The 12,244-nt window shown below is 42.5% G+C and overlaps 1 protein-coding gene across 1 annotated transcript in view; it reads right to left on the minus strand.

The window, feature by feature from the left end:
• The window catches only part of LOC131245742 (uncharacterized), a 60,734-nt gene that overhangs the window by 5,781 nt on the left and 42,709 nt on the right, over positions 1-12,244 (minus strand). The window contains exons 16-20 of the mRNA XM_058245408.1: positions 11,451-11,549; positions 11,126-11,267; positions 10,119-10,291; positions 2,186-2,404; positions 595-741 (exon numbers count right to left, since the gene is read on the minus strand). Of these exons, the coding sequence (XP_058101391.1) occupies positions 595-741; positions 2,186-2,404; positions 10,119-10,291; positions 11,126-11,267; positions 11,451-11,549 (780 nt within the window). The remainder of the gene's footprint in view (positions 1-594; positions 742-2,185; positions 2,405-10,118; positions 10,292-11,125; positions 11,268-11,450; positions 11,550-12,244) is intronic.

Here is a 12,244-nt window from a genome sequence, read left to right on the forward strand (position 1 = left end):
TCTCAACTTAATACATGAGAGGAATGTTACCTCCCTCCCTCCCTCCCTCCCTCCCTCCCCCTCTATATATATAGGAGTCATAATCCACATTCCTAAAACTATCCTATGGGGGACAAAATAAGGAGAATTACCATAAAACACAACGCAACAACGATTGAGTCTGTATTCTCAACAGATGGCTTCGATGTCATTCACACATGACATGCTGGCGTGTGAATACATGCAATTGACTCTAGGCTAACAGTCAATACATAATCTGTTTTCTTCCTTTATAGCACATTATTGTTTGAGTATTACTTGCTAAGATAAGAATCTCTATGTTCTTGAGAAAGATTACAGGCAAATGAAATGGTGATTGTGAAGAGTATCAAGGATGTGTTTGGCGATTATGATGAGTATCAAGGATGTGTTCTTTTTGTTAAAAAAATTAAAGTAGATTCTTTTAAGTACGAGGTCACTGGCGTTTGACTATTAAATCGGTTTACTGATGTCAAGGAAAAGAAAGCTATTTTGTTAAGAAAGTGGGAATGGAACAAATGATTTATTCAAAGAAAATACGCAGGCAATTTAGAGATGGAAGTATTAACAGCTCACCTGAACAGATCTCGCACAAAGCTCCGAAGTGACAGAGCCGCCACTTTCTCCTACATTATTTGCCACAATAGTTGTGGTTGTGTGGACATAAATTTCATCCAAGAGAATCTGATCCCTAATTATTGTCCCTAATACCATTGCAGCAACCTGTTGCAACACGGAAATCAAATATAATTTGATCTTGCAAAATGGTAGTTTAGTGTTGCTTGAAGACAAAGACAAATGTTAATTTCAGTAAGAAAAAATCCATCAATAAATTTGTTGGGTGCCCTCCTGTAATACTCCCTCCTTTCTCAATAATTTGTTTTTCTTATCCATCAAAAAAAGGGAAATAAGAAAACATCCATCCAATGGTTTAGGGTTAGGGTTAGTTTAGTTAGGATCTTCTTATGATAAGTTTGATGATGATAACTGAAGTTTTCATGTGGGGACAAAGCGGCTTCTCTTTGTGAACTGGCATACTCATTCAGCCCAAATTATGGTAACTTATTTAGATAGACATGGTGGACACAGTCTAGTCACGATGATATCACACAGTCAGTGATGAGGTCTATAACATACCATTATTGAACTACCAAGTCCTAAATTTCCCCAAGTTGAATAATGTGAGATTTCTAGGAAAAGAATGGGTGTTATAATTAAGATATCATTGAAAACTTGTTAAATCAATATGTAGCTCCCCGCAGAAGCTTGGGTAGATACTATAACGACCAATCAAAAAAAAAAGAAAAAACCCTTGGCAATTCTTTCTAAGGGGCTTCAAAAGTGAAGTTGAAAGCTTTTACATGAAAGACAGGTGAGGAAGGCCAAGACCATTCAAAGAAAGGATCTGAAAAAAAAAAAAAAAAAGGAAATCTAAAGGTCAAGAACCCCAGAAACTTGCATGCTTAAGTTGGGTGATTGCAGGGACAAGGAATTGTGATTAAGGTTCTCAAGCAAAGAATGTGCGGTCGGAGATTTCAAATTTATTTATTTATTTATATATTTTTTTTCTGTTTTGGAATCTTGTACATGTGGGCATGTGTTGCACAAACGGGGGGAATTTGGGTCTGTTGGTTTTCTCTGAGTGAGGATTTCGGAAAATTGGGGAATTTTACGCTGTTTCATAGGTAATGATACTGAATACTTTTAAGTAGATTTAGTGCTGCACAAAATCCAGACCTTAGTATTTTAAGACCACCAGTCAGAAATGAAAAAAATATGAAAGATATTGCAATTTTTAGAAGAACTGGAACATAATAAGTTTAGACTGCAATTCATTCCCATGAACAAAGAAACTTACTGATAATACAAGAGATTTTGGAGAATTCTCCTTGAGTTTTCTATATATCAATGCTTTACCCAAATGGGGTTTATAAAGAGTACAATGTGTATACATGGAAAGATAATAATGAAAATTTACCGATATACATGGAAGGGAAATCTATAGATATACATGTTTATCACTTATGTCAGATCAACTTGGACAGTTGTAAACAAAATGAAATGTACAAGTATGCAAGAACTGAAGTCTAGAAATCAACAAGATTATAATTTCATTCTCTTCTTAAAATAACTAAAGATATTCATCATTGGAATGGAGATGTCTTACTTGAGCAACTTTTATGTCCAATCCTTGCCCGATTTCACAACCAGATTGATAAATGCTAATACTAGCATCTGTGTGTATGTTGACAAGGGATATCATCTGCAACCCTTCCCAGGCTGCTGAGAATTTCACGGGTATCAAACTTATTCCACGCTTTACCCACTTGTTTTGTCTGTTGAATGCTTTGACTTCTGCACACCGCTTGATGTAGTCACTGGATTCCTGCAACAAGGAAAAAAGTAAACAACAACAAACAGTGTGTCAACCCACGTGGCTTAGATGGAACTTATCCAATATCTAAAGAAAATTACATAGATTGATCAATAGAAAAAGAGGCCAAAACACCCAAGAGAGCTCTTTTCATCCTTTTTTTTTTTCTGGTTAAACACAACATCCAAGAAAGTTCCATGAGATATTACTCACCCTAAGTGGTGTTATCATCATCTACTTCATCATAGACTTCTCCCAACAGTTTTGAGGTTGGCTTTTAAATGGTAGCTTGCTACAAGTTTTTATGATTGGCTGACCACCAAAATCAACCTTCCTCTTTTACCTGGGCTCCAGAACAGGCATGGCAGAGGCTCATATCGACAATGCTCACATGCCAATATGATCTCACCTAGTAATAGTATCAGCCCCCAGCCACACTAAAGGGAAAACAAGCAAAGGATGATCATGGAGGGGTAGTTGCCACACAGACATGGAGTTCCCTCATATCAGGTGACAAACACAGACACCCAAGACTCACAGGCATTTGGAGTTCCTCTCAAGTAATAAACTCAGGAACCCAAACAATTGTATATTACCTGAAAAGGGGAATTTTCCAGTAATTAAGGTCCACAGCATGTGAAACAGCTCACTGATCACAAAATCATAGTTAACCAATACAGGTGTTGATGAAGTACATATTGAAATATCAGTTGTGACGTATCATGTCTCTAACTATTGGTACTGCCTGCAATCATTTCACAAAATGACTGATATGCTTATGCATTCCTTTAGAACAATTTTTATGATTTTTAGCCTTCCTGATGAGGGGAGCCAATCCTTTGCCACTTGATTGATTTATAGAGTAAGTAAAAAAGATGCCCAAGTTGAAAGTGTTGAAAAATGAGAACGCAAGATTGTGGGATCTCGCGAACGGAAGATCAACGTCAAGAGCGTGGAAAAACTCGTGGGATCTCGCGAACGGAAGATCAACGTCAAGATCGTGGAAAAGCTCGAGGGCCACCCACGCGTCACTGGGGAGATTCATCCTTGCATGATAGTGATCATTCCCTTCCTGACCGAGATATGGGGAGACATAGGGATTGCCGAAATGTAGATGATACTGAAGCTTCTCCAGAAGAGGGTGAATATGTTCCTCACCGGGATGCAGACTGGAAGGTAGTTCATCGTGGGAAAAATGCATCCGTCAGGTCAGCAGCAAGAAATTGAACTGGCTACCCTACTCTATTTGTGAAGGGTTTTCCAGCAGGCTGGTTTCCTCTCAATGTAGAAAGGATTTTTGGACAGGCGGGTGCGGTCATGGATGTTGTTATGCCCAGAGATCGGAACAGCGGAGAATACAGAGGATTTTCTCTTGTTCGTATGTCCTCTGAGGCTGAAATAGCAAGAGCCGTCACCATGCTTCAGGGGGTGAAGTTTGTTGGTTCAGCGAGCTTGGTTCGGACCGCCTTTAGATCGCCTTCACTCTTCCCGCCCTCCTGCTCCCTTACCTCCAAAAATATACAGACCTAAGCCTGTCCTACCCACCTCCCTCCCCCCCGAGTTGGCGGCCCCTTCCTTTAAGGAGGTCCTCCTCTAGCAGCAACCTCAACCTTATCCTACCCGCACATCCTTCACCCTCACGTCCTCACCCTCTCACCCTCCGAACCCTGTCGTCCCCTCTCCTGCGGTCTCACCCCCGCCTTGTTCTTCTATGGGCGTCCCAGTTAAGGTCAAGCTGACCTCTTTCTTAAGGCGAAGGAAGACCTCAAGGAGTCGGTGGTGATCATATGTAAGGAAGGTGCTTCGCTTTCGCAGGTGAAAGACTGGATAACAGAGACTACGGGTTTTAACCCTGGGAACTATAAGATCAAACCGTTGGGTTATAATGAACTTTGGTTGAAGGTATGTCCCGGGATCAACCCAGAAATGCTGATCATGGCGGGTCATCTTCATTTCGGTGGACCGGTGAGGGCGGTGAAAAGGTGGGAAGAATTCTTCAGTTTCGGTATGGAAAATGTTTGGTTCCAAGTATGGGGAGTTCCTCTAGAATTATGGTTCGACGAGTTCCTTATCGTGGTTGTTGCTTATTTGGGTTCGTTTCTGGAGTTGGACGAGAAGACGAAACTGGGGGAGGAGATCGGAGTCATCAGACTTAGAGTAAGAAGAAAGAAGGGGTTCCGCCTTTGTTGGTGAAGGTGATCGTGGAGTATCGTTGCCTCAACTTCAGGGTCATCAGAGAAGCGTTCGATGATCCTCTACCTCGCTGGGGTGATCTATGGTGAATCAAGGATCCTCGTCGAAGCAATCGTTCCCCCATCCATGGCGGAATGAAGGTGTTCAAACTCCCTGCGCCAGCGGACCACCGGTTCTGACGCCTGCCATTTCTCCTGTTGTCTATAGTCGCAATGACCGTTCCATACCCACCACAGTAACATGTGGAGTCTGTCACTCCCTTCAGCCGCCCTCTCCAGTTCCTACCCCTCAGCGCCTAGCGTGCGACCGGTCGATGGATTCCGTGATGGTGACACGTGCCGCTGCCCGTGAGATGAATGTTCCCAATATCCACCTTTCTACTGATTACCCAACGGAATTCTCGGAGAAAGATTTGAATAGCCAGGGCTTTATCCAGGAAAATCTGCAGCCGCTGTCAGGGGCTATTATGTAGCTCCTATCGCGACACGTTACCTAAGACACGTGGCACACTTAGAAAGAAGTTTCAACGGAGGTGTGGAGCTCGAGCCGATTGTAGGGTGTACGCTTCTTCAGCGCGATGGTCTATGTGAATGACACGTGGAGGGTGGTGAAAGCAGTCCTCGACATGTGGCAGACGTGCAGGCCATCCCTTCTTTTTCGGTTCCTTCTTCGGGCGGATTCCCGGCGGACCCGGACCTGAGATCCGAGTCCTGCCGAACTGCAGTCATTCCTCCACCTCTCTCTCTAGCCCTTGCTTCCTCTTCAGGCTTCACTGACTTAGCCCCTTTCAACCTAAGTCTTGTATTGGATGACCCTTCCGACCCACGATCTATGTCTGACCGAAGCTCTTCATTGACCCTATCACGGCCGTCCTCGCCCTGCTCTCCATCGGCTTCTTCCTTCCCGTCTACCGACGTTCTGGACATGGGGCCAATCACTATATTTCAAGAATCTTCGGAATGTCTGATGGCAGAGCCATTGCAGATGATAGCTGATCCTCATGTCGATAATTCGACATCGGGCACGGATAGAGCTGATCTACTGACCAAGATCCAACAGAAACAATGGATACGTGATGCAATTGGCAAAGTTGGAAGATACCTAGGCTTATCCTTTGGGGACAGGGTGGAAGACGATATGGCCCTATTTTAATGTATTAAAAACAGAGGCAGACCCATTACAAAGAAATAGACTCCTGTAAAACACTCTCTCAAGATCTCTACCTCTCGCGAGCTGCTACGTCTCGAGGCCAGCCCAGGGTTCATATCTTCTTCTGCGTCTAAGTCTAGACGCCAGGGTAAACGGGGAAGCATAGTGACCCCATGAAGATGATCTCATGGAATGTTAGGGGGGTAGGCTCCAAACATAAAAGGAGTCTCATTAAGGCGACCATCAGTTCTAAAAATCCTGACGCTCTTTGTCCGCAGGAGACTAAGGTCTCCCATTTCAAAGACTCCCTTTTGGCTTCTTTGTGGAAAGCTACAGATGCTAAATGGTTAGCTGTTGATGCGGTTGGCAGCTCGGGTGGGATTCTCGTTGCCTGAAAATCCTCTAAATGGGACCTTCTCTCCTCCTCTTCAGGCACTTTCTCGGTGTCTGTGTCTCTCCAAGATAAGTCTTCTTCCACTCATTACCTAATTTTAGTTATTTACGGGCCTACCGGTCAGTCTCTCAGGGCCACTTTCTGGGATGAACTGCCGTAGGTTAGACGGACTTTTTCTGGTCCGTGGTGTGTGGTTGGCGATTTTAATGTTACGTGCTATCCGAAGGACCACTCCAGACGCAAAAGAACCTCCACCGCCATGACTCGCTTTTCCGATTGGATCCAGCAAGAGGAACTCATTGACTTGCCTCTCTTAGGCGCAAGATTCACTTGGACCGACGGCCGGGCTTCCCCTATCCAATCTCGCCTGGATAGATTCCTTGTCTCCCCACAATGGCTCGAGACTTTCTCATCTATTAAGCAAATCGCCTTGCTGCGCACCACATCCGATCATTACCCGATCCTGTTGACTGTGGAAGACGTCAATTGGGGCCCAAAACCTTTCAAGTTTAATTCTTCTTGGCTTCATTCGGAGGGTCTTCACCAGAAAATTATCGATTGGTGGAAGTCGTTCTCCGTGAAAGGTTTTGCCGGTCAGAAGTTGATCCATAAACTTTATCTTCTCAAGGTTAATCTAAAGGACTGGCATAGGGAGGAAATTCAGAAACATGAAGCTGAGACCGAATCTCTTCTATCCGAGTTACAGAGTATTGACCGAGACTCTGAACAAGCTCTGCTGCCCAAAGAAGTCTTACTCAGGCGCATTTCCATCATCCAGGACCTCTCGAATAAAGCTTTACAAGAAGAAGCGTCCTGGAGGATTAAGTCCAGAGCTAAATGGATTGCGGAAGGAGATAACAATACCAAGCTCTTTCATCAAATGGCCAATATGCACTCTCGGGCGAAGTCTGTTCTCAGCATTGACGACAAAGGCAGCATAATTGAGGATAGAAAGGAGATAGAAGATCTCGCCCTTTCCCACTTTCAGGAGCTCCTTTCTTCCGAGAACTGGCCCAGACCGACTCTCGATTCGATTTCCTTCAACAGGCTCCATCCAGATGACGCGGCTTTTTTGGAATCCCAATTTACGGAAGCAGAGGTCAAGGCTGCGGTGGATGCTCTAGGAGGGGACAAGTTTCCAGGTCCAGACGCATTTCCAATTGCTTTCTTCCAAACTTTTTGGGACTTAGTGCAACAGGACGTCCTCCAGTTTCTTTACGAATTCTATAATCGAGGAAGATTGTCGAAAGGTCTAGGTGCCACCTTTATTTCTCTGATCCCCAAGGTGGTGGGGGCCTCCTCTTTTGCTGAATTTAGGCTGATTAGTCTTATAGGGAGTTCCTACAAAATATTGGCGAAAGTCTTGTCCACTCGGCTGTCGAAAGTAATCGGGAGTCTCATCTCAAGTAACCAGAATGCCTTCATAAGAGGCAGACAAATCATCGATGGTGCTCTCATTGCCAATGAAGTTCTTCATACCTGCATCAAGTCCAGATACGAAGCTGTCTTCTGTAAGTTGGATATTGCCAAGGCCTACAACCACGTGGATTGAGATTTTCTGTTATATATGCTGTCGCGGATGGGTTTTGGCACCAAGTGGAAACAATGAATTGCCGCTTGTATTGGATCGGCCCACTTCTCTATCATTCTAAATGGTTCGCCAAAGGGCTTCTTCAGGAGTTCGAGAGGTTTAAGGCAGGGGGACCCTCTCTCCCCGTTGTTAATTCTAATCGTAGGCGAGGCTCTCTCCCAAATGCTAAAGAGAGGCCAGGAGCATGGTCTTCCTTGTGGAATCGTGATGCCTGGTTTGTCTGCCCCCCTAACTCATACTCAGTTTGCAGACGATACCCTTATATTTTCGGAAGCATCGAAGGAGAAAATACAGCATCTCCTCACTGCCCTTTGTTGTTTCGAAGCAGTTTCAGGCCTAAGGATCAATCTGAACAAATCAAAGATCCTTGGTATCAACGTAGCTCAGACTTCTCTCCGGAAATTTGCTTCCACACTTGGATGCCGTATTGATTCCTTCCCTACTTACTTTGTTGGCCTTCCCCTCTCAGTGGGTTTTCTGCCGATTCGCATGTGGGATAGGGTTATCAATAGATTCTAGAAATATCTTACTTCATGGAAATGCAGTTATCTCTCTCTGGGTGGTCGTCTGACTCTAATCAAATCTACTCTTTCTAGTCTTCCTCTTTATTTCATGTCTCTATACAGATGCCCGGGGTTGGTTCTTAGCACTATGGACAAAATTCGAAGAGATTTCTTATGGTCTGGTAAGGAAAATTAGAGAAAGATTCATCTCCTTGAATGGAATCAGGTGTGCAAGGTTTTCAGAGAGGGTGGAGTGAATGTTAAAAGTTTGAAGATTATGAACTCGACGCTGTTAGGGAAATGAGCTTGGCGATTTGCCTCTGATCAACATTCCCTCTGGTCTTCGATTGCTAGAGGAAAGTATGGTGCTTCCAAGGGTAACTGGTGGCCTTCAGATAAGTCTTAATACAAAGCCTCTCACATATGGAAAGGAATTCTCAAAGCCAAAACTCCCGTGATAGCTAACGGCAGGTATGTGTTGGGCAATGGTTCAGCGACCTGTTTTTGGGAAGATGTTTGGATTTGAGACAAGCCTCTCAATTTCCTTTTCCCGCAGATCTATCGTCTTTCCCCTGACAGAGGGATTTTCATCAAAAACTGCGGCCTCTTCTCTTCTAATCAGTTCGTGTGGGACATCAAGTGCTTCAGGAATCTCGATGATAACGAGGCTGATGAATACACAGCCCTCCTCGACTTCATCTCCAAATCCAAGCCTATCCCCTTGCTTCAGGACAACATTGAATGGCTGCTTGAAAAATGTGCAGTCTTCTCAGTTCGATCCTTATATGCAGCTATCTATCCTGCGGCTCAACCCCATTTTGAAGTGGCCCCTTTTATCTGGAAATATCAAGTGCCGCCAAAGATCAAATGTTTTGGATGGCTTGCGGTTCGCAACAGAATTCTTACTATAGATAACCTAGCTAAGCGTGGAATGCAGATTGTCAACAGGTGCCTTTGTTGTATGCATCAGGCAGAATCTGTGAACCATCTGTTGGTTCACTGCTCCTTCACTTGAGCCATTTTGACGGAGTTCTGTCATATTTTCTCTATGTCCTGGTGCATGCCGGAGTCGGCTGCTAATCTGTTGATTGCGTGGAATGGGTCCAAGCTTGGCAAATCCAAATCGATCATTTGGTGCATGACTATTCTTGCCATTTGGTGGGCTGTTTGGGAGGAAAGAAACGACAGATGTTTTAACAATCATTCCTCTTCTGCGAAGAGGGTGGGAGCTAGGGTTAAATCGTTGGTCCTAGATTGGGTAGTCAATGTAAAGAATTTGAATAGGGCTGATCTTTTCTTTTTTGCTAGTTAGGTGTGGTCTGCTATCTCAGCAGTCCTTTTTTCTTTGTTTTCTGCTTTCCTTTTCAATGAATTCCAGCGTTGCTTGAATATATATATAATTCCAGCGTTGCTTTAATATATATATATATATATATATATATATATATATATATATATATATATATATATATGTGCCCAAGTTAGCTAATTCTGTAGCCAACTAGCCAAGTCTTCCAAGAATTAGACAGGCATAAACACACACATTCGAGTTTTCCGACAATAAACAGACATATATACATGCAGGCATAAAACACAAATTGTTAGTATATTCTGTATGAGAAAAAAAAGAGTAAAAATACAGACTATTCAATGAAGTCCAGGAAATAAGAAGACGTAGGGACACATTTCTCTCAAATTGCATGAGCTACAATTATAATTCTGCTGTTTTCTTGCGATGATGAACAATACTTAAAACAGTTCTCAGCAAAAGAAGACAACACTTGAAGAAAGGAAAGGAAACATGTAAAACATAGATGAGAAATAAACTAACAGTATTACTGTTAAGATATGTACAGGCAAAACATGAAATAAAAATAGCATAAACTGAATAAGTACCTGAAGATGATGAAGGACAAGTTTAGCATTACAATCAGCAAGATGTTGGCTATAAAGTGTTACATCCCCCTTATCATACATGTTGAGATCTCGGACAATGCTAGGTTCTACATGAACTTCATGGGATATGTGCTCCAAAACTGTTTCAATCATAACCGCGGTCTCCACGAATACTGTTTCACATTCATGTGCAAGCAATCACTAATAATGTCAAATACACAACTAGGATATTGCGTTTTTATAACATAGGGTTATCAATGGGTTGGATTCAAGTTGGATATTGTTGTGCCTGTAACAGGACGTGACTAAGGGAAGACCTGGGTCTTGTCGGGTTCAGATACATGCCCCAAATATGAGGTGCTGGATCTGAATCCACTTGGATTCTGTTAGCCCATCTAGTCCCGTAGGGTCTAATTCCAAGTCCAGAATTGGGTCATACTCAAGCTTGGGTCCAGATTCAGATTCAGATTCAGATATATACAAAAACATGTCGTGCATATGGTTTTTTAAACACTAGATATAACTAACTGAAAGCTCTAAATGGGCAAGGGGAGGGCCCAAAAGGACTTGGATGGAGGTTGTAGGAAAAGACTTGATTACCTATGGTGTAACTGAAAGTTATGGCCCTTGATAGAGTGGAATGACAGAACAGGACTCATGTAGCTGCCCTAATTAGTTGGGATAAGGCTTAGATGATGATGATGATGATGATCTAACATAAGGATAATGTGCCTATATCCAATCTCCTAATAGGTATTCGAATTGGGCCCCAACACAACCAAATTTCTAATTGATCCGAGTCCATGGACATGAAGGCCGAATCCTGCCCGATTATTAATCAGCATGAAATATGGATTCAATAGAATCCAGATTGGATAAATCCAGTAAGATACTTCGGGTATCGATGGATCTGGGTACCCATTGAGAGCCCTTCGAAGATTACACCCACAGTATATTTCATACACGGGGAGATCTATGGGCAGTGAGTACTAATAGAGAATGCATACCTGGGCCCCTCATATAAGTACATGCTGGTAGGTTGGTCCTAGCTATCCGTCCTTTAATGTTCCAGTTTTCGACATTATACACCCCATCGATAAAAACGGGAAGGTTACTCAGATCTGGATATTCAAAATCAAAGTGTGCACCCTGCGTGAAATAGGAAATCAATTCGTTCTTTAGGCACATGAAATTTGAAATTCAATGTTATTATGAGTTCCAAATATACAGGAATATTTTCTAATAGGTTGTAAACATACTCAAAACCAACTTGGCTTTCTCCTTGTAGCACTTTTAAGCCATGATAGAAGCTAAAAATAGAAGGGAAGCAACCTGGTTATTCAAAATATTCATTTGAATTGCTGTTATTCGACCATTCCTGTTTGCCCCAGCCTTGTACTGGCATAAGTAAGGACTACGTCCACCAACAAGCTGTAAACAGACAGTAAAAAATAAGAAAGACAATTGAAACAGGTTATTAAGTTTTACAAGACACTGATACATATGGTAAACCCATCTCATCACATTATGTATCCTATACCTCTCCAATCTTCAAAGTCACACGAATGATCGTTGATATTTAGAAATTAGCAATGGCTAATATAAAATGATAATTACTAACAAAAAAGTTGACGTAAAATGAGAAAAAAGCAAGGAATTCCCACAAGAAATGGTAAGGTCTTTCAATAGGCACATATTCCAAAGAATCATCATGGCTTTTCATGAGTATAACATGTTTTTGAATTTTGACTACTTTGGGACCATGAAAACTGCAGTTAAACATGCATGAACAGACTAACCAGAAACAACAGCTACATCATTATGAATGGGATTTGCCTAACCATTGAGGGCCTAAACCCAAATGCCTGATGAAATAATATAATATAATAGCAAAACATCAAATAATTACCAACATCATTCTTGGGTGGAAAGAAAGGAAAGGGAGGATTTCGGGATTAAATCTTTGTCTATTGAGATAAACAAAAGAAGAATTGCTTCCTCGGCAGTGGATTATGCTTCAGTGAGGCTAGAATTTCATTGCATCTTGAGAGCAAAGATTTTTCACAAACGGAGAAGCACAGTTGCTAAGGGGGTTTAGAGTGTCTAGATTTGACCTCTGCCCTTGT

The sequence above is a fragment of the Magnolia sinica genome, chromosome 5 (genome assembly GCF_029962835.1).
Source record: "Magnolia sinica isolate HGM2019 chromosome 5, MsV1, whole genome shotgun sequence".
Taxonomy (NCBI): Eukaryota; Viridiplantae; Streptophyta; class Magnoliopsida; order Magnoliales; family Magnoliaceae; genus Magnolia; species Magnolia sinica.